The sequence below is a fragment of the Amphiprion ocellaris genome, chromosome 12, assembly GCF_022539595.1.
Source record: "Amphiprion ocellaris isolate individual 3 ecotype Okinawa chromosome 12, ASM2253959v1, whole genome shotgun sequence".
NCBI classification, from domain to species: Eukaryota; Metazoa; Chordata; class Actinopteri; family Pomacentridae; genus Amphiprion; species Amphiprion ocellaris.
The window spans coordinates 17,570,056-17,593,986 of NC_072777.1; the positions used below are offsets into that span (position 1 = coordinate 17,570,056).

At 41.2% G+C, this 23,931-nt stretch overlaps 1 protein-coding gene across 1 annotated transcript in view; it reads left to right on the forward strand.

Annotated features, from left to right (window-relative positions):
• The first annotated feature begins 2,810 nt into the window (after window positions 1-2,810).
• Window positions 2,811-23,931, forward strand: part of si:dkey-174m14.3 (uncharacterized protein LOC563117 homolog) — a 35,934-nt gene continuing 14,813 nt past the window's right edge. The window contains exons 1-2 of the mRNA XM_035958076.2: window positions 2,811-3,818; window positions 7,033-7,070. Coding sequence (XP_035813969.2) covers window positions 2,826-3,818; window positions 7,033-7,070 — 1,031 coding nt within the window. The 5' untranslated portion in view covers window positions 2,811-2,825. The remainder of the gene's footprint in view (window positions 3,819-7,032; window positions 7,071-23,931) is intronic.

Below are 23,931 nucleotides of genomic sequence, written 5' to 3' on the forward strand. Positions count from 1 at the left end.
TAACAGCTGAGCGTGACAGCCATACTGCTTATTGTCCAAAGCTGATCAGCTGTGGCATTTAGGGTGCTCTGCAGGCTTAGTGAGGGACACAGAATGTGGCCCCTGCAGAGTCTCAGCCCTGGCAGGCAGCAACACAACTAGTCAACTAGGGAAAGCAGAGTGCAACCACTGAGCAAGCAAGCATCAACAATTATCTCCACCTCTGTGCTTGTAGCAGGAATCCATTTCAGCACCTTTACCCCTGGGCAGTCATGGTCTGACTGTCGCTCCCATCAGGGCGATACTTCTAAATTGGCCCCCACCCATCTCCTCCTCCTGAGATTGAAAAGAGATTATTAGGGACATTCATCATAGAGGAGGCCTGAACCTGTCTGGAAAGTCTGAAAATGGTGAGAAATGGCAGCACAACGGAGAGGGGGTGTAAAAAAGGGGGATGGAGCAAAGAGAAAATGATATAGATATGTCTGTTCAGAAGGCTTGGTGCTCCTCCATGCTCCAGACAGGGTGGTCCCATGGGTGAGTCAGATGGACTGTAGCTGTAGGCAGCGTGTGGGGCCCAAGGCTAAAGGAACGCATGCGCACAGCTGGCCATCCAGTCATGGCTAAAATTCTACATATTGAATGCGGCACTAATGATACCCCTGGAGACCCAAACAGTCTGGCTCTTACATGACAAGATGCACTGTACAGTATATTATCCCTGCCAGATCCAAGCTGATATCTGTATAGGAAATACAATGCAGGCAGGACAAGCTGAAGATGTACTCTGTGTTCTATGCTCACACATCAAATTAGATGATTATATTTAATATGATTTATAAATTATGATGATTTATAAATGGCTACACAGTGACTCGGTGGTTAGCATCGTTGAATCACAGCTAGAAGATCCCAGTTCACGTCCAGGTCTAAACTTGGGATGGATGGAGTTTGCATGTTCTCCCTGTTCATGTGTGGGTTTTCTCAGGGTACTACAGCTTCTTCCCACAGTCTAAAAACATACTGAGGTTAATTGATAATTCTAAATTGTCCAGGTGTGAATGTGATTGTGCATGTTTGTCTCTATGTGTAGCCCATAAGCCAGCCGGGATAGACTCCAGCCCCCCTTGACCCTAATGAGGATTAGGCAGTGTATAGATAATGGATGGATGGATGAATGGATGGATGGATGATTTAAAAAATTAAATGATGGAAAATGTGAAATTTTCTATACAGTTGTGTTATTTTTACCATCTGTTTTGGATGCGGATTTCACTTTTAGGAGACTGCCCACAACCCCTCTTGGTGGTATTTTATTTCTCTCTAACTGCTGCCACTCACTTGCCAGATTCAATCTCTTCCACTGCTTTCATGCACAGTCTAACAGAGGTGTTATTGATGCAGTTATGTAACCGTTTCAATATTGATGAACATTACAGCTACAGTATGCCCATACGAGTACATGCTTCGGTATGGGAAAGGAGTGCTACAGTTGGCATGGATATCAAGAAATGATAAACTGAGATTTAGAAGAAGATACAGTAACACTACAAAATGGGAAACAACGTATTCAACAACAGCCGTGGCCAACAGATTCATTTACTATACTACAAGACTGTATCAAATAATGAGTTGAACATAATTTTTGGATTTCTTTGCTTTCATGTTCAAAATAAGAATTTATTTTGAAGAAATAGTTCAAATTTGGGGAAATACACTTAGAGCTGGCAAGTGAAGAGCTGTAACAAAAAGTTACAACCAAAAAACTTACGTGTCTTGGTGAACAATGGATTAAGGTGATTTTGACAAATAAGAGAAGATTTATTATATGCTTGATACAGAAATAGACTTTCAATTGTGAAATTATTGATGAGAACAATATTATTTAATACATTTAGATTTTTGTTGTTCTTATAGGACCATGCAGTTACGCTGTTTTACCCTGTAGATTATGGCAAATTTCAATAAAGTACTGTTTTGACATTGTTGGGAAGGAGAGCCAGAGCCTGCTTCACCCTGGTGCCAATCTTTATACTAGGCAGGCTAACTGCCTTCTGGCTCTAGCTCTTCACTCACAGACATGAGAGTGGTATTGATCCATTAAAACAGTGAAATTGTATGCTGAGAAACAATTTCCAATTTTCACAAAATTTGTATCTGTTCTTAGGCAGTACTCCACGATAGAAAATCTCCATTTCAAAACATCCAGTCTGCCTTAGTTTGTTTTCAAAAGCAGCACTGTTTTGTTAATGAGAGATATTGATGTGATTACTGTAATCCATTACTGAACAAGCCTGTCCATCAGTGTGTGTGTGTGTGTGTGTGTGTGTGTGTGTGTGTGTGTGTGTGTGTGTGTGTGTGTGTGTGTGTGTGTGTGTGTGTCTGTGTGTGTGTGTCTGTGTGTGTCAGCTGCCATGTGCTCTGTTCGATCACTGCTATTCTACAAGCACTGACCTGGAAAAAGCTTTGCCTGCTCAGCTATCAATAGACCTTCTAATTAAGAACTGCACTCCCCGAGTAAGCGCTGCTCAACTAGCAAAGACACGTGCTTGGCTTGTATTAAAATTCCCACTCAAACCTGGAGCTTCTGCAGATTACCAGCAGAGAAGCTGTGATTTTCACAGTGTTTGACTCAGAGTATGGATGACCTTGCCCGACGTAGCAGGGGGTTATCCTGGCACTAAAGGAGGCCATCTGTTCAGCCTAGAGTGAAATGTATTGGATCATTTTCAGGTCAGGCTTGTGTAGTAATGACACAGGTTTGGGGTAGAACTCTTTAAAATCAGAGCTATCCGCTAGACCATGGATCATTTGCTAGTTGCTGCAATTAGAGAGAGGACACATCCATGCAGACCAGACTCAAGTCAATGGATTGGACAAACAGAGCAGCCTGCTTCCTCTCCCAGACAGATGCAGCAAAGCAGGCTCAGCCATCCCCAAAAGCTTGGGGTTCCTTTAGTCCCACTGGTCCCACATTTAATGGGGATCAGGTCTGGCTGAAGGAATTGATAGGCCTGTCTTCTAACCAGTCCTCCCCAAGCCAGCCATCCAGCCCCAGTGTCCCCTGTAGCAGCCCAGGAGGCAGCAGGAGCAGCAGTGAGGGCACAGGCAGCCTGAACAGCTGGGGCTCTGGGGTGACCAGCCTCCTGCACAGCTGCATCAAGAAGCAGAGCCAGGAGGCTTTTCAAACTCGACTCAGAGAAGTGAGAGGGCTGGGGAAGCTAACAGCACATCCTTCCAGGGGGCCTCATTGCAGTGCTTATCCACAGGTGGAGCAGGGAGGAGGCAGCTGTCATAACACACTGCATCAGGGGAGGGGCTCTACACAAACCCATACCAGCGTTAACAGTGTAAAAGTACAGTGGCTGCTGGAGGAAAAGATCGACACCAAGCTGAAGTTTTCACAGTTCCTAGATGAGGTAACGTCCAATGTGCTTGACCCAAACAGCCTGCAGGCATTTGGAAAACCAGTGTCTCCCTCTGGCTTCACCGCCAGAAACCCAGATCAGCCTGAAGACCAGGTCAGTGTTGTGAGCTCCAGGCTACTCTGCTCAATGGCCCAGCAGCAGAAGACTCCAGAAGAACAGACTTCCCCTGACCTGGCACAGAAAAAATATCTAGAGACGGACATTGACACTGTGAGAAGGGGCGATGAGAAACAGGGCCACGAGGTAAAAGCAGAAACACCGCCAAAGCTGGAAATAGACGAGGTTAACTTGATCCCACCTCCTCCACAATTCTGTCAAGGATTTGAGATGAAGAATTTCCGTCCTGAGTTTCGTCGTGACTTCCCCAGATACCCCTACAGATCTGTGTCTCTGCCCAGAGGCATCAACATGGTGAGTGATGAAAGTCGTCCCAGTCTTTAATCAAAGCAAGGCTCTGAACATATGTTATGATTGGAGCGGAAATTGTTTCTCAGAGAGTTTGAAGTGATAGCTGCATAAATCAAGTCTTTGCACGATTTGAATGAGCTTTTCTTGATATTTCTTTATTATTCAAAGAGTAAAGAGGTACAGGAAAAATGGGCACATAATAAAGTTGCAACTTCTTTGTCTAATGTAGTCAATGGGGTTTTGACAATCAAAAATTAACACAAGATATATAAAGAAGAATATGGAAGACATCTTTATTGTCCAACGAGGGAAAATTGTTTTCACAGCCTGCACAAGAAAACATGCACACATAGACATTGATGCCACTATCCCCTCATATGCTAGTATACATATATGAGGGCATTATAGATTACAGATTGCTACATTTGCCTTCAGTTATTCTTAGATTGTAGCTTTTTGAAACCTGCATTATCAAGTTTTTACCCACTTGGGGGCAGCAGAAATAAGCTGTAAGTGCCACACTGACACCTTTTATGTTGAAGTGTTGTGTTTCTGGTCACCAAATGAGGAACAGTTTTCACTGCATTCATTAGCTAATTGTTAACTTTGGTTGTCTCCTGTTTGGTGCTGTAAATAAATCTAGAGATTTGGGTGATGGTATTCTCATGGTCACATACACATTTAATCCATTTCCAGATATGAATAAAATAATAGTAGCATGAGCTTTAGAATAGAATAGAATAGAATAGAATAGAATATTCTTTATTGTCATTATACAATGTATAACGAGATTGTAGAGCTTCTCCTTTACAGTGCAAGGAAATCTTAAAGTAGTGCAAAAAACACTCTATTTACATATATACAGTATAAATAACAGAGATAAATAACGGAGTGAATATAAATAGCAGTGAATGAGACAGTGGTGTATATTGCACAGATGTACTATGTTGTTGGCTTTGTGTGAGACCTGTGAGAGTTAAGGGTGGTGATGGCTCTCGGAAAGAAACTGTTTTTAAGTCTGTTTGTCCTCGCAAAAGCAATCAAACTTAGGTTCACTCTCTCTGCTCCTGTCAGCATCAGTTTTGGTTGTGGCAAGCAGTTATTTTAAGCAAAACAGTTGTTATAAGCATAAAAATATACATTTTTAAGTGTTTTAACTAGTCATCTTTTAAAAGGTGATGCTATGTCAGTGTTGTGTTGAAAGCATATGGTTTCCAAGTTGTGTGAGTTTTGCTGGGATAAAGAAAAGTCTTAAATCAATTTAAAGTAAGGCTGCACAGTGGCTTGGTGGTTAGCACTTTCGTCTTGCAGCTAGAAGATCCCTGCTTCTTATCCTGGCCTTCCTGCGATCATTCTGACTTGACATGTTCTCCTTGTGCCTAGATGATGGTGTGTCGGTGAGTCTTCACAGGAGTGCCTCTTAATGCTGACCAGTGAACATGCTTCTATGGGAGTGCTTATTAGCATTCTACCCATCAGCAACTCCTCCACACAAACAGTCTCAGCTGGACAATGCTGTCATTTACTGACTCAGCCCACTCACTCACATTTATTTTGTGACATCCATCAGCTTGAGAAATAACCTTGCTAAAATGGCTATGGAAGCAGAGAACCTGTTTAAACAACTGTTTTCTTTGGGAATAGCAACTGGTGTTTCCACAGGCTTATAGCGGCAGTGTGCATTTCACAGAAGGACAAACCTGAAGGCTCAGTCAGAAGTTACTGCATTAGAAGTGAGGGTATTTGCAGTCTCAGCATGACATCCATCTCGATGCTAGATGTTAATCCATCTGGCTTTGATTATCTTGCTTCAAAATACACATTGCTCAACTCACTAGAATGTATAAAAGTGCATCGTTCAGCTCGAATATTCCTATGTTTTACATTCCCTGGACAACATAAAGCTTCCATGAACATGTGATTAGTCTGATTAGCAGACTGTCATTGTTTCTCTCAAAAAGGCAAAATATACTAGGCAGATCTTTAAAATCAGTGCCACTGCCATTAAATAATAAAGGAGAAGATCACATTGCCTTAATTTATTGTCTGATTAAAATTCAGCCTTTACCGTCACCTTAGCAACTGCTTGAAAAAAGGTGGGTGGTGTGGGGGCTGAGAGGCAGGCATGTGAGCCTGTTGGTGTTCATCTCAGTGTAGTGTGAGCGTCTGTGTGTTGCTGCAAAGTTTCACCTCCTTGCACAAGTACAAGGACTTGTGTGAGTGCAGTAACAAAGCATTCTTTACAGCATTCTGTTCTGCTCTGCCCTAGATGAAGATGCAAACTAAATTCATTAGGCATTCCCCTACTTATTGGTGCCATTTGTTGGTATGCTGATCTAGTCATGTTTCTCACTGATGCTAGAGATTGCTTCCTTCATTACTGACACGACAAGAACATGCATGAAACCCCTCCCCTATCATCAAAAGGTTAAACCCTCTTCGTAACATTCCAAGATCATGAAAGATGACACTATAGCACCATGGATGCCAACCTCAATTGGGCGTGCATCCCAAATCTGAATGAAGATTCGAATTGAGGGGGAATAGTCTCATGTTGATGGATAATTCATCTCCTTCAGAGAAAGGGCCAGCAGCACACTTGTACATAACGTATTCTCGCTAACTGCCTGAGACTGGAGATGTAAGATTCAACAGATTGAACCACCTGTTCCCCCCCCTGTCTTCTGCTTCTCTCTTACCACATCCTCCCCTCCCCGTCTCCATCTTTGCTCCTTCTCTCCGATTCAGCACCTCGGCAGAGATGCCCAGTTGCTGCCAGTATCCCTCATGGGGGGTGCTTGCCATGTATCTGCAGTCTGGCTGCAATGGAGGTTCCCTCCCTCCCTCCCTCCTCCCTCCCTCCCTCCCTCCCTCCCTCTCCTTCTCACTCTCTCCTCTCACACTCTCGGCATGATGTGATTGTTCTCTTCTCACCTCAAGTATGCATAGATGTAGACATCCCAGTGCTGAGCATTGGATGGGCTTTCTCACAGGAAGGAGTGGAAGGGAAGAGGGGATGGAGCAAATGAAGGAGCACAGAAGACAGAAGGGCGGGGGCATAAACAAAAACAGAGGGAAACAGTGAATGTGCCTGCTGAATATGTATATTTCATTTTTCTTGTGGACGAGTGTGTGTGTGCTGCAGTAGTGCTCTACTTGGCAGCTCCTGAGCCAGTATGATGGGTCCCCTCCACTAACATGCTGTCATTTTCTTAAGGTTCCTGACGAAGAGATGAACAACATAGACACTGTCAGGTAAGCTTCTCCCTCTCTCCCCCCCTCTCCATTTCCCTCTCTCTTCCGTACATATCTTTCCCACCCCCGCGTTCTCCCTGTCTTCTTCCTTTAAGCTCCTTCCCTCCCACTCTCCCTCTCTGTCTTTCTGCTCTGGCACAGTCTCTCTCCCTCACTCGCTCTCTGTCTTTCCTCCTGCCTCAGCTACTGCTACTGCTGCTGCTGCTGTTGGAGTGGCGTGGTGTTGGTAGTGGCGGCAGCAGTGGTGGTGGGGTGTGCATGTGTTGGGGTTTCTCTGAGCTTTAACGAGAGCTGGGTAAGCCGATCGAGATTGCATTTAGAGGGGGTTTTCTCCATCTCCGGCAAGGCTGAGGCGGGAGGATTTTTATCTCTCGGTCTCTAGGATGAAGCTCTGCGTGAGTGGAAGGTACTGCTTCACCGTTTGCATCTTTGATTTGGATTACAAAGCTGGCTTGGTTTTGTCTGTGTGTGAACGTCTGTGTTTATATGCTCATCTGTATGTGTTGTGGTTGCACTTGTGGTGTCAGTTTGTGCTCTCTGTGTACTAATGCAGTGCTGTTTGTGATGATTTCGGTTTTCTGATAGTTTTTATAAGATAAAAAGGTGGGTTTTACAGGACAAGGCAAGGTAGTTGTATGCAGGGGATCTCTTGGCTTGAAATTTACTGCAGTGAATGTGACGTTACTGTAAAAGCTTTTTCTTCAGCAGATCAATCAAGAGTTTTTTTGTTTTAAATAGTCCAGATGTATTAATATTGTTAAAATGTCCATCCACATATCCTTTGTATCTGTTTCTGAGTGATTTTGGACAGTCACCTGTCGGAATGCACCTATAACACTGATTAATTACTCTGCATGATAGCAATGCTTTGCCACCAGAACTAACTGAACAATCTGGTTTCAGTGTATTTAAATAAGCCTCAAACCACAAACCTAGGTGATAACTCAACTGATGCCTTCTTGTGCCTGTGTAAACAGATTTTAATGAGCTCATTACAAAATTACAATCGCTCACCCACTTTTCTGATTAAAGTTGCGTTACACAGGAATTAAAGCAGTAAAGATCAGATGACGAGATGCAGGAGCAGCTACTCCCTCCTCTTCCTCACCTTTTTACCTCGCTGTCCTCCAGTAGACACGTTTTAATTAATACTATTACTAATGAACCATTATTAATCCGCCACAGATGGAAAAAAGATCCTGAGCTTTCCCTTTCGTATTCAATTACTGATGGTGTTATTACGATTTTAGGCAGATTACTGTGTAAAAGCTGTTTAACCAGCCAATGTGGGATAATTAGTCTTTACGGGGTGTTTCTCTAATATGAGGCATCAATTGTCCTTACCTATGTGTCACAGCTTTAAATGAATCATAGCATTTCTGTTGAGACAAGAGGGAGAGTCCCGAACCTTTTCTCCTCACTCTTTGTATGGGAAACAAGGTCACCTGTAGCCTCTGAAGTAACTGTGAGGTGGTTAAATAGAAGGCTGGGCTAACCTGTGAGTGTGACCTTACCTCTCCTCCCCACACAGGACAGGGTCACATTCACAGGTTAGTCCAGCTTTCTGTTCAACCACACATACCTCACCTCCAAAACGCCTTCTAGCCTAAATGATGAAATTTCTTGAAATGTCTCTCTTTCTCTCTCTCTCTCTCTCTCTCTCTCTCTCTCTCTCTGTCTCTCTCTCTCTATCTCTTTCTTTCAGTCTGTCCCTCCCTCCTTGGCCAGGCTACTGTGTCGGGGCCCTGTGGCATAGATAGAGATGTAAATTTTACATGGCGAGATGTTGGAGAATTGGAGCTCCAGTGCAGAGAGGCCTCGGTCAAATACACAGATTTGAAGTTTCAAAGAGTTTTTAAGTGCTGTCAGACTATTTCAGCAGATGCTGATAATTTGAAGTGTTTCATTTAAAAAATATAGATATTGACATCACTCACAAAAAGTGACAGCTGTCCTTGAAAGATGACTGACAGGCTAACATTGAACAAAATGATTATGCTGCTATCTGAAAGAGTGATAATGGCATGATAGCATTGGATGGCAAAGGAAGCAAAAGTTTGACTTGATTTTAGAATTTTAAAACGCTGATTGATGACATTTTCCCCTTAATAAATACATACTGTAAAGTCTTGTTGTTGTACAGGAAGAAATGACAATTAGAAGGTCCTTTATACTCTTTCAAACATGTTTCCTTGTCCATATTGGCTGAAAAGCAAATTTTCATCATCTATCCTGCACTCTGGAAATAGCAATTAAGTTACCTGTGTTTTGACAAATTGTCAAGTGGGCCAAAAGTACATCTTTTTAAACTGTATACAAATGAACTGAAGGATAAAATAACATAAGTTGTAATTAAACATAGATAGCCATTATTAGATATCATCATTAGATAAATATATTCTTTCTCAGTTGGTGTTTGAATGATTGTGGTGGAGAACTATATCCATATGATCTCCAATGTGTTGTCTTGGATTGAGATCTAGAGACTGAAAGACTGAATCATTTTCAAACTCATTAAACCGTTCAGTAATAGCTTTTGCCCTGTATGAAAGCATCTGTATTCATTATGCAAATGAACTCATTTATCGTGCTTTACCTTTAAAAGAATCAGTTGAAAATTTTAGGAAATACACATTCATTTTATTTACTTCAATACCTGATATTACCAAGTAATATTAGTTTAGTTATTTGTGAATCTACAGTCAAGAGACTGTTAGTCTAACAGAAAAACTGGAACTGAGGAAACATCTAGACTGAGACTAGGTCTGACAGTAAGGAAATATGTCTATACCTCTAAAGCTTGCTTATTAATACATTGTAACTTGTTTGTTCAGTCTATACAAAAGCCAAAGTGTAACTCACTTAGAACATAACTCCAGACAGATCCATATCGATTATTGAGCTTTAGTGGTTTGGCCATGTGAATTTTGTTGTCTTTAGACAGATCCATGCTAGCTGTTTCTTAGCACAGTCTTTGCGAACCAAAGTTGACTGGCTGCCAGTGGAATGAGAATGGTCTTCACAATAGTCATCTAATTACTGTCAAGAAGGCAAATGAATGGCTTTCCTGTTTCATTAATTTTGGCTTATCTTCACTATCACACCAATGAGTCATAACACTCACAAATGAAGCAAACAATGCTTTACCTCCCAACAATGCAACACGTCACAGCCTGGGCCGTAGCATGTGTTCAATGCTAAGTGAACAGTCAGCTCTTATAGCCAACATACTGGATAGAGGAGAAAAGGGCTGGTGTTAAGACCTGAGCAACTTCGTCAAGATCTAACGTTCAAAAGTTTGGGGTCAGTCAGAAATGTCCTTATTTTTGAAAGTAAAGCAGTTTTTTGTCCGATGAAAATACCATTGAATGAATCAGAAATACAGTCTAGACTTTGTTAATGTGGTAAATGACTATTCTAGCTGGAAATGGCTGATTTTTAATGGAATATCTACATCGGGATCCGGAGGCCCATTTCCAGCAACCATCACTAGTAAAATTACACATCACTCCTGTGTTCTAATGGTACATTGTGTTAGCTAATGGTGTTGAAAGGCTAACTGATGATTAGAAAATCCTTGTACAATTATCTTAGCACATGAATAAAAGTGATCCTCAAGAATTCCTCAACAAGAAGAAAAGGGTATTTTTCACTGGTTCTGAACTAGAGAAGAAAGAGTCAACAGGGAAGTTAAGCATGCCATAAAAGCAGCCCAGCTGAAGTACAAAAAGTTGAGGATAAATTCACACAGGGGAACCTCCGCTCAGCTTGGCAAGGCCTGAAGAACATGGCTGCTGTGAACACTGCTACCAACTACCAAAACACCATCCATGTGGATGGTAGCAGCCCTGCATCTCTTCCCAATGACCTCAACTCTGTTTATACCACATTTGAATGAGACAACACCACACAGCTGGAAGAGATCAGGCCACACTTCAACCCACTGACTGCACACTCACATTCAACACAGAGGATGTGATGAGAGCCCTGAGGAGAACCAGAGAGACCAGCTCACCTGGCCAGGACAACATCAGTAGTTGTGTGCTCAGGCACTGTGCAGAACAGCTGGGAAGTGTTTTTCAGACCCTCTTCCAAAACTCCCTGGATGGCTGTACAGTTCCTCAGTTGTGGAAAAACATTCCACAGTCATCCCCATCCCCAACAAGAGTACAACTTCAGACCTGTGGCTCTCACCTCCCTCATGAAGAAGGCAATGGAGAGAATCGTGAAACATCACGTCATCGGAGTAACTAACTCACAGATTGACCCTTTGCAATTTACATATCGTTCGAGCAGAGGTGTTGATGATGTCAAAATATTCATTCCGGATACTTTACACAGTCACCTGGAATACCCAAACACCTCAGCAAGACTTCTGTTTGACGACTTCTCCTCGGCATTTAACACCCTCCAGCCTCACATCCTGGCTCACAAACTCTCCTCCCACTTCCACCTGGATGATCAGCTCATCCTGTGGTTATTGGACTTTTTAACCACAGATCACAGAGGGTATGGGTCAACAACACCTTCTCTGATTTACAATGCACCTCCACTGGTTCTCCTCAAGGCTGTGTCCTCTCTCCGCTACTCTTCATCCTATACATGGATGACTGCAGATCCACACAGCCCAATTCCCACCTGGTCAAATATGCAGACGACACAGTCCTCCTGTCTCTGCTGTCAGGACCTTCTCAGTTCCACAGCTCCATCCTCCAGGAGTTTGTGGACTGGTGTGACAACTCTTGTTTGGAGCTGAATGTTTTAAAAAAAAAAAAAACAAGGAGATGGTGAGCTTTTCCAACAAGCAGATGGCGCTGGCTACAGCTGTCACCACCACCATCTATGGAATGCCTGTTGAGCTTGTGGAGGAATACAAATATCTGGGTACCATCTTTGACAGCCAGCTGAAATTCTCCTCTAGCACAGAGGAGATTATCAGGAAATGTCACCAGAGGCAGTATCTCCTGAGGAAGCTCAACTCTTTTGGAGTAAATAAGAACATTCTCCAGACTTTCTATTACTCCTTCATAGACAACATCATCACCTTCTCCATCACCTGCTGGTTCTACTCTATCAGCCTCCAGAACAGAAACCGCCTGCAGAGGACTGTCATTGTCTGCTCAAAAATTATAGGACTGCCTCTCAGAACTCTGTCTGTAGTGTATGAACATGCTCTCTTCTCTGCATTTGAGTGGCTTCCTTCTGGTCGATGGCTTCGCTGCCCTGCATGCAGGACACAGAGGAGAAGGGCTACCTTTGTACGTAGGGCAGTCCAACTCCACAACTCATAAACCATACCAACCCCCCCCCCCCCCCCCAACCCCCCACCACCACCACCACCACCACCACACACGGACTAGACTTTAACATGGACCTCTGTGAACTCTGCCCTTTTGCACTTTGCAATTTATATCTACCGTTACATATTCTTGTATCTATCTCATTGCCATATTACACTTACTTTCATTTGTATTTGCACTATCTGTGACATATTTGCACTAATATGTTACTAAGCTGTGTTCTTTTTGTCTTATTTCTCTCTTTTTTATTTTTATTCTTATATTACTTGCTAGATTTGTATATATATTTATCTCTCTCTTTATTACGTCATTGTTGCACTGCCTGCTCTACGTGCCTTTTTAATTGCCCCCTGGGAACAAATAAAGTTGTCTGAATCTGAATCTGAAAAAGTGTGAGTTTTCATGGAAAACATGAAATTTTCTGGGTGACCCCAAACTTTTGAACCATAGTGTATCTTCACCATCACACCAATGAGCTAAAACACTCACAAATGAAGCAAGCAAAGCTTTACCTCCCAACAATGTAACATGTCACAGCCTGGGCTCTAGCATGTGTTCAATGCTGAGTGAACAGTCAGTTCTCATAGCCAACACACTGGATACAGGAGAAAATGGCTGGTGTAAAGACCTGAGCAACTTAGTCAAAATCTAGATTGTCATGTGCAGAAGACTGTGAGGTGCTCCTGGACAGCACTGGTAGTGAGAGGACAGACAGAGCATGAACCAGTGACAGAGAGCTGGGGATGTGCTGGAATAGGTCTGATCCACAGCAGCTTCGCCTCATAACTTACAGAGATTAAAGGATCTGCTGCCAATGTCATGGTGCCACAGAACACCTTGACTCTCCTCTTCCTTTACTAATGTTATATTAGTTCAGCATTATGGTTAAATCCTAAACATTAGGTTACCTAAACAGTTCACTTCAGCAGTATTCCGTTACTGTCAGTGATATTTACAGTGGCTGCTGTTAAGCAATGGTTAAGTTCCACTTTAAAGTTCACCTTGAAGAATTCTTCAGTCCATGCACAGCTGATCTGAGGTGGACAAGTATCTGGTTGAACATGGCATGGGAGAGAGGCTTGTCTGAAGAGGCTAAAAGTCAGTTTTGACCTGCTGAAGTGGCTGGTGTTGCTCTAAATGACAAGTGCTCTGCTGTGTCCTGTGTGGTCTGAACAGTCAGCCTCTCTGTCCCACAATGTCTGTGGGCCTCCCACTCCTCTAGCTCTGACAACTCCTCTGGGGGTTTTTAGGTGGATCTTATCATCTCAACCCCATTATTCCTCCTCCCCTTTGCCCTCTTCAGCAACAGCAGTCAGATGGTAAAAGTCAGATTTATTCCTCACAGTGATGAAGATGCCTAAACAACTTTTGACTCTATATGGCAGCTGCTATAACTCAGTTTTTTGATGAAGTGATTTGATTTAAACACTGGCATAGAAACCTGTGTTGTTAACCCTGTCCTTCCTCGGTCTGTACAAATAACACCAAATGAATTAACTTGGTGTTAAAAAATGGGACTTAACTGTTGCTGAACAGCAGCCACTATGAATATCACTGACAGTAATGGATTAATGCTGAAATTAACTGCTTTGGTAAACTAGTTTTTAGCATTAGCCTGTACTTTATATATAATATAAAAACTAACATAACATTAGTTCAAGAGGCGGAGAGTCACATACAAATAAAAACAACATACAAGATAAGACTAGATACAACAAGATAGAACTTTATTAATTCCGGAGGAAATTTTTGTGTCAGATACGTGCTCAGAAAACACAATATAACAATTACAATACAAGGAAAACAAGAAAAGCACTCAGAGAGAGCAGTACTCCACCAAGGCTGCTCAGCTTATGAATCATTTTCAACGGATAAGTCCCAATACATCCGCAGCAGTCGATTTGTAGCAGGATTGCAATCATGTGATCATCAGCAGGCAGTTGATGTAGCATTCACTTGTTGTCATAGTTACAGTAACGCCGTGATGCTATCTCGCAATGATACAGAAATCTTTAACAAATCCATGGATCCAAATTATGTCACAGCACTGCCACAATCTAATCAACTGGTCCTTGTGTCATTTCTGACCTTCCCTGAAAATTTGATCAAAATCCATTGTTCTGTTTTTGAGTAATGTTGCTAACAGACAGACAAACGAACGGCGATCGTCGCATAACTCCATCCAGGCTCCACCTCCTTGGCGGAGTAATAAACCAAGTATATTAAAAATAAAGTGTAAGCTAACAATTGCCTTATAGGATAGCAATAAGTGTGATACATTTATGCCCCTTTCATAAAAGTAAGTCCACTATATGCTAAAAATGAAGCACACATACTCTATATATAGAATAAATTTATACAAATGAGATATAATAACTGGACTATAAACACTTTAGTTGTGAAATCACAGTAACCTTCCTCATGGTGACCTGTGAGGGAATTCAGAATTGAATTAAACACACAATACACATAAATTAAAGCTTTTCCTTAATTTTCAGTAGCTTGTTTGTCTGTGACGATCCTGAGCTTGAGGTCACAGATTACACATCTGTTTTTTTTTTCTAAGCCACTACATTAATGGCACTCTGCTGGAAAGCTGTTAGTGCTGTCCTGCTTTCTATGTTTTCCCAATATAGTCCTTTTTGTAAAAAGCTCCATTCATGTGTTGAGGCTTTTTCGGCTGCCTCTTGAGAGTCATGGATGGACCAGTACATCTGAGCTGCCTGCTATATGTGTTATATGTGTTTAAGTGCACAGCGCAAACACTTTTGGACACACACACCAATGCACACAAGCAAACACAGAGCAGCACACTTCAGGCAAGCAGATTTGCAGAGGTTCTTCCTTTGTTGTATCTAATCACTACCTGTCCATTTGAGCACCACTCATAAACAATATGTGGTGATGGTGGGCAGTGGGCTGTGTATGTGTGCACATGCACTACATCTGTAATGAGTTAAACCTTTCTGAAAGCTGCTTGTGCTTTTCCATCCCATCTCTTTTTGGTTGTGGCTGCAGTGATGGCAAACACTGGCCTTACTTTTGTGAGTCAAATGCCACAACATTTAGTAACTGATATTATTTAGAGCAGCTGCATTTTCAACCAGCAATCACAGCTTAAAAGAGTGAAGACAGTGCAGAAAAGATTGTGGACGGAAGAGGATTTTTAAAAATAATGTTTTACTCCCAGCTTTCAGGAAAAAGTTGAAATGCAAAAGCAATTCAGAACCAATGATTTTGAACACAGTAGTCACCTGAAATTGTTGAGTTTTACACTGAGCGAGAGAGCTCAGAAGTTTCAGTGTAAGTGTGTGGATTCTGGGTCGGAGAAAGATGAGGTCTCAGTAGCTTTGCTAGGACAGCTCTCAGTTGGGTTGTCTGGCACCATAACATGAGTTTCTTGTCTGGAGGCTGTTACTGTTTTTGTAGAACAGCATGTGCTTGTGTATGTGTGTATATGTCAGTGTTCATAGGGCTTGAGGCGTTTCCATGCTGCTACTTCTAACGTGCATTTTTTTTATTGTGCGCAATTTAAGAATTGTTTTATTAACAACATTAATATTTCTTTGAGTTTCTGTTTATTTCTAATAGCATACAAAACACAAATATGAGGTATATATACAGGACCAGTCAAAAGTTTGGACACACTTTCTCATTCCATGTAGAAAATAATACTAATAAATAAAAAGCATTGAATGAGGAGGTGTGTCCAAACATTTGACTGGTAGTGTATTTTGTGAGTACCTTAACCAAACATTTTATGACTCAGTTATGTTTTTATTCTCTATGTTTATATTTGCAACTTATCTGTGTATATTTCTTGTATATTTCTAATATTCACCCATATGCAATAATATTCATTATTGATTTTAAAATATTCAACATTATTAAAAAAAAAAAACAAAAAGAAAGAAATTGGTGGGCTGCACAGCAGCTTGGTGGTTAGCACTTTCACTTTGCAGCTAGAAGATCCCTGGTTGACGTCACGTCCTTCCTGGGATCTTCCTGCATGGAGTTTACATGTTCCCCCTGTGCATGCATGGGTTTTCTCCGGGTACTCCGGGCTTCCTCCCACAGTTCAAACACATGCTGAGGTTAATTGATAACTTTAAATTGTGTGAATGTGAGTGTGATTGTTTGTCTCTATCACCCTGTGATAGACTGGTCATCTGTCCAGGGTGTTTCCTGCCTTCACCCTAAGTCAGCTGGAATAGACCCCAGCCACCCACGACCCTAATGAGGATTAAGTGGTGTATAGATAATGGATGGGGGATAAAAGTTGGTGAAAAATGTTATCAGTCCATTTTATACCATTTTGTTCACTAGAAATAAAGATAAACTCAAAATTCTTAGAGGGACCTAATCTCTAGCATGTTTGCATTCTCTCAACATGTTTCATAATTTATCCGTGAATTGAGGGCCGAACTCATTCAGCCTAGAAGGATGAAGTGCCACAAGGACAGCTTTTAACTGCATAGAGACAGACCAAACCACCAACCAGGTGAAAGATGGCTCAAAATGATCATAAAAAACGATGTTGGTGTTTTTTAAAGAAAATCTATAAACAACCCAAACCCTGAGCCTTAGGTCATGCTCACTGTTACACATTCTCATTCTAAACATGAAGTGTAAAAAACAGAAATCTACCTTTAACTTGTGTTGTAGCAGCTATGTGATATAGCTATCAAATCCTACACTACCATTCAAAAGTTTGGGGTCACCCAGACAATTTCATGTTTTCCATGAAAACTCACATGTGCTAACATAATTGCACAAGGGTTTTCTAATAATCAATTAGCCTTTCAACACCATTAGCTAACACAATGTAGCATTAGAACACAGTAGTGATGGTTGCTGGAAATGTTCCTCTGTACCCCTATGTAGATATTCCATTAAAAATCAGTCATTTCCAACTAGAATAGTCATTTACCACATTAACAATGTCTAGACTGTATTTCTGATTAATTTAATGTTACCTTCATTTTAAAAAACTGCTTTTCTTTCAAAAATAAGGACATTTCTAAATGATCCCAAACTTTTGAACGGTAGTGTATATATTATAAACCACCACACAAAAGCATAGGTAAAATAAAAAAAACTAACCTTGCTCTGTCCACAGGTAACATAATCCACTGAAAAGAACTTCTAAAGTTCATTACTTAACTTTAAACCCTTTCTTAATATTAAGTAATTTTCTGCTCCTGGAGTACACATAACCCTCTGTTATGTATGAATAAACAAACAAAAATAAATGTGTTAATTGATAATCTTTAGAGGTGCTGCAAATTTTGATGTCTTCTGACAAGATAGGTTAGCCAACAGGCTACAGTCAAAACTTCACTTTTTGGGTTTCAACAGGATAGATCTGCGTATCTTTTCCCGCTTGTGTAGAGGACTAGCCTCCATCACCTCTTCTGCTCATCCTAAAATTGTCTTGGGATGCTGTCGTAATTACACACTTCCCTGTGCCGAGTGCCAACAGCAACGCATGAAATTCATTCAGTGGGTCATTATCCCCTACTGCTGCTAATGATGGTACTTTGTAGCTGCTTAGATGTCTGCTCCACAGTTAATCAAGGTTGGACAGAAAAACAGCAAAGGCATAAACCCACACGCACTCACAGAATAGCCCCCTAATTTGAAAGTAGTTTTTTTTCCCTTTGAGGTGGTTGAGTCATCCGGTACATGTCACTAAAAAAAGTGACTGCTGCAGGTCAGCTACCCCTTTTGATGCTTTATCTGCACACGGGACAGATAAAGCATCATCTTCACCTTCTGTCCCTCTGCTCTACTGCTGAGGTTTGGGCCTGTTGTGAGGGCTTTTCCTTAGAGCCAAGGCAGAAAATGGGAGGATCAACAGAAGAGGCAGGGAAAAGGAGAGGAAGGAGAGACAGAAATGTATGATTTTCAATAGAGACTTCACACCCACTCTCTTTGCTTTTCCTTTCTAATTTGGCAATACTTGCTTCCTCTTTACTGTCTTTGGCTAAATTGTAAATACTCTGGCTAACATTTCCCAAAAAAGCTTCCTGCTTTTTCCTTTCCCTCATTCCGCAACTTTAATGTCCTCCTCCTCCTTTACCACCTCCCTCTTCCTCTTCTTTTCAGTGCTCTGAGTTCCTCTCAAATGTCAGCATGGCACGAGTGGGTGGCAGGCAGCGCCATCTGAATGAGCCCCTCCTAAGGTTTTGCTGCAGTGTGAGAATCGGCTGAAGGAGGAAGAAGAAAGCGAGTGTATGAGCTATGTTTGATCTGTGTTAGTGTTTTGACAGTGGACAACTGACATGGCCTGAGATATGTTGTGAACAGCTGTTCTTTTTGACTTTTAATGGCAGATAGTGTTGGTTTATTTCATTAATGGCCGAATGAGGTTGAATGGGCAGAGCATATGCTGCAGCACAAACACATACACACATGCAGGTACATTTAGACATACAGATGCACATACACACATACAGACATATAGGCAAGTAAGAACACAACTGCATGTATAAAGTCACACATTTCTACACCTCATATGCACACAAAGACTTGCTCCCACCTGCCAAATGTTACACAGAACCGCACACACACACGCACACGCACACGCACACGCACGCGCACACACACACGCACACACACATTCAGACATTCAGAGCTGGTGTGCTATGACTCAGAGGGGAGCAGCTGGAGTGAAGGCTCCAATGGCGGTGATGAGCTGTCACCATCTGGAGGAGTACATGTCTCCCTGCTTCCTCAGCCAGCAGCATAAATCACCACCCAACAACTGGGTGTCAGTGGACCAACGTGTCTCTGTATGTCATCTGTTTTTTTCACATGTGGTACCTGCAGCTATAACACCCAAAACAGGAGGCTTTGCTGAGCTAACCTACTGCAGTCACATCCACACTGTCATTGTTTCCCTTCCAAATGCTCAGTCCAGCATTCAGATCAGAGGAACTTTGATCAAGCTTTGACACGCTGTCACATCTAATAACCTGCACCATTTGTCTGTGTGCTGAAAGTTGCACCTGTGCTGTGAACGCCATCAAGACGCAGAGTATTGGAGGAACGGAAGAGACATTTACACAGGAAGCTTCAGTAGTCTGACCTTGTCAAACTCTTGTTGTTCAGAATGAATGCATGTGACAGTTTACACTTTTGGCTTTGGATATATCCAAGATCAAGATGTTGGATCTGCAAGAGATGTTTGTTTTAACTGATAAATCTGACATCAGCCTGCCACAAAGGGCTTTCTTCCACAATAAGAGACATTAAGCAGGCTTGTGTCCCACCAGGACCAAAATACACTTTATCAAACCTACAAATATGATGTTTTGTGTAAAATCCATGAAAATAGATTTTCCTCTTTGACTCTTCACTGTGAGCGAAGGAAGTCTGCAATAACTTCATATTTTTTTTGCAAAAATTAGAACAGTTTGGGTCATTTCATATACAATACACTACCGTTCAAAAGTTTGGAGTCACTTAGAAATGTCCTTTTTTTTTTGAAAGAAAAGCATTCTTTTTAAATGAAGACAACATTAAATGAATCATAAATATAGTCTAGACATTGTTAATGTGGAAAATGATTATTAAAGCTGGAAACTCCTGTGTTCTAATGCTACATTGTGTTAGCTAATGGTGCTGAAAGGCTAATTGATGATTAGAAAACCCTTGTGCAATTATGTTAGCATATGAATAAAAGTGTGACTTTTCATAGATAACATGAAATTGCCTGGGTGACCCCAAATTTGTTGTTCACTTCTACCTCACTACCATCGATGAGGACCCCAAACCTTCTAGCATCATATTAAATTGCATTTAACCCCTGACGTGCAGCTAATAAGTAGTTTGGGTTTAAATGGAGCTTTCATGGAAAACATGAAATTATCTGGGTGACCCCAAATATTTGAATGGTAGTGTATATACATATACAGCATATACTGATCTCTTCTCTCTCATCAGATGCGATATGACTTAGGTGAAAAGAATTTTATCACACATATATGCACAACCAGAAATTTAGCACCATTTAAGTGCCTTTGTGAAGACAGCTGCATCACTGCTTGCTCATGTTCTAGACTGCTGTCAAAATGTGATCAAACACATACAGCCGTGATGAGGCTGGTTAGTGTTTAGCATCTCACAATAAAGATTTCATATTTATAGTTACAGGGAAATACTGTCAATTTAACTCAGTGTTTCCACACATTATAAACACTAAGTGGGAAACTAACATTTAATAGAGAAGTAGGAATATTTGTCATTACCTCTTAAGTTACCAATATAAATTCCACAAAGTTGCATACTGTGAAATGTACTGTATATTTCCTCTCCTTAAATGAATTCTCCTCACATGATAACTAACTTTGCTGGATGTCGAAAAGGAACCTTTGCTCCAAAGCCTGACATTCAGCACTGATGTCTTAGCTAGTTGTGCTCTCCTTTCACTTCCACTGTTTCAGTGCAGGCATCAGTGGAAAACAAAAAACTAAACCGAAAAATAGCCCAAAGCTTCACTAAAGAGGGTCAGTTATAACCTTTTAAAAGATATTAACCTCAAAATGATTACTTATTCTGGATTTACTGCAGAGTTTAATATTGTTTGAGCTTTTACTTTCTTGCCAAGGACAAAACTGTGGGGATATTTGCCATTAAAATGATTATGATTGCAAAAATGTTGGTATTTTGGGAACAATGTTGATCCAACATTTTCAATATGGACTTTTCCTTCAACCAGGTCCCTGCTTGAACCATAGTTACTAATAGTTGCCAACCTGTCTGTTTGCTTTGTTTGGCAGGATCAACACAGATAGAGCACTCAGTAATTCTGCAGGCCAGACTTAGCTGGTCTCTTTTGGGAAACTATCATACATGCCGGCTCCCTGTGGTCAAGCCCTATAAACACATGAGAGGGAAGGAACACAGACAAACCATGAAAAAGATATACATTGGCAAAACTGCCTTAAAAGTAACCCGAAATGGTGGCAAACATCCGAAAAAGAGGTAAGAGTAAATCTCTCAGACTCCATCTTTCCATTCATCCTCATTTTTCTCTGTTTGTCGGCTCATCTGCCCACGAGGTGTCTCTTCTTACGGTCCAGAGGTGCTAAAGCAGCCTCATCCCGCCTCTCCAAGCCCAGAAGTCATGTTGCCTCGTCATCTCATCTCACTGGAATGAAAACACTCATTACATCTGACTCAGCTCCTGTTCACAGAGGAGGTCACTAATGGGGATATTTTATCCCTGGAGCTACTTCACGAAAACCCATCCTCTACCAAACAACAAACACCTGTATTCCCCTGCTAATGCCTGCCAATCAAACAGAAGCTGGAGGTGAGGAGGTGGGGGCTGCTGGGTAATGCAGATCTGAAATGTCATCCAGTCACTAGAGACATTGAATCACTCTGTGGGCAGGTATTTTTTACTTACTGACAATTGAAGACACGGATGTAGGTAATAATTGTAGATGCGATGGCTTTTTCATGAAAACTATGGCAATCGCCAACATGAACGATTTTCCAGATATAGTCTGAGATTTGTCTGTGGAGACTGGAGATTTCTTGGTCCAGAGCTGTGCTGGAGGCAAAAATACCTGAATTGGTATTTTTCATTCATGAACATGTTATCTCAACATGCTCTTGGCTGGTATGGCTTCTGTGAACATGCAGGGTCAAGTTGTTAATGTAGAAGTTAGTTTATGTAGCTACTGGAAACACTAATGCTTTTTGCATAACAGTTACTCCTTTCCATATATTGCTCTGCCAACAAGGAGATGTGGACTTGGTATACATTTCAGTGCTGTATGCTCATGACTTCTTTTCAGAGCATTGAGGGTTGCAGAACTTTAAACAAGAAAAGCACTCAAAGAGCACAGTACTCCGCCAAGGCTGCTCAGTCATTGTATGATTTCCGACAGATGAAATCTTTAAACAAAACGTGGTCCACAGCGGTGGATTTGTAGTAGGATCAAAATCATGTGATCGTCAGCAGGCAGCTGGCGTAGTGTTAACTTGTAGTCATAGTTACAGTGATGCCATGCCGCTATCTCACAATGACATAAACATCTTTAACAAATCCGTGGATCCAGACTATAAGCCACATCAGTGCCAAAATCTAATCACTTGGTCCTTGTGTCATTTATGACTTCCCCTGAAAATTTCATCCAAATCCATTAGTCCGTTTTTGAGGAATGTTGCTAACAGACAAACAGAAAGACAAATCAATAGTGATTGTCACATAACTCTGCTGAGGCTCCGCCTCCTTGGTGAAGTGACTGTGATGGATGATGAGAAGAAGTGAGGCGACAAAGGCACAGAGCCACAAATTCAGTGTGAAGACCAGTACAGCGTGGATTAATTCGTTGACTTAAACATAGGACATGGCTGTTTGTGTCCTGTTTCAAATCACTATTCAGTGTTTCTTTTTACCATGTGTTTATTATTCTAACAATGACAGTAAAGGATCTCTTTTTCAACAGACACCCTTCACTAAATCAAACAGAGTAGTCTTTATGCTCCTGTGGATTGTATTCAGAGGACAAGGACAAAATAAGGTTGTTCAGGTTGCAGGACTCATTGCTCTAAACTGAAATGACCAAAGAAAACTGAAGTTAGTGGTGTCTACAAAGCCGGGACAAAACTTGTTGTTCACATCCCGTCACACATTAACAATTAATTTAAGTTTATCTTAACAATGTAACTGAGCTTTCAGCAACTCTAACCAAGTAGTTAAAGCTCAAGTAAATAGTTGCCGAAACTTAACTAGACTTTACAGAGGTGGAAATTCTGGATCACTTTTTAGATATGCATCACTTTACTTAGTTCAATTCAAAGGATTTTCACTAAGTGTTTGCAGCTCAATGTGTATATACACTAAACATTTCTGCTTTAAGCACTATGATGGGACTATAATAAGAAAATATATACACTACTATTCAAACGTTTGAGGTCACTTAAAAATGTTCTTATTTGTGAAAGAAAAGTATTTTTTTTCAATGAAGATAACATTAAATGAATCAGATATACAGTCTAGACATTGTTAATGTGGTAAATGACTATTCTAGCTGGAAATGGCTGATTTTTAATGGAATATCTACATAGGGGTACAGAGGAACAATTCCAGCAACCATCACCCTGTGTTCTAATGCTACATTGTGTTAGCTAATGGTGTTGAAAGGCTCATTACAAAACCCTTGTGCAATTATATTAGCACATGAATAAAAATGTGAGTTTTCATAGAAAACATGAAATTTCCTGGGTGACCCCAAACTTTTGAACGGTAGTGTGAGTGAGACAAGTCATGAGAATCATTTTCGTAGGAAGACTTTTTGCAACCAGAGAAGCTCTGTCTCCACGAAAATGCACCAAATATTATGTACATCCTTAAATATGTGACATAGCAACTAGCTTTACATTGCTGAATTTATTCATAGTGGCAATGCATTATCTCTGCGATTGTAAAAATTAAGCATTAAGTAAACTGCAAGCTTGTTCGTATTTAGTGTACACAACTAAAGTTCTGACCTGAGAGGGACGTGACCATATCTCCATGTACTCTGTGCTTTCTGTTATCTGGC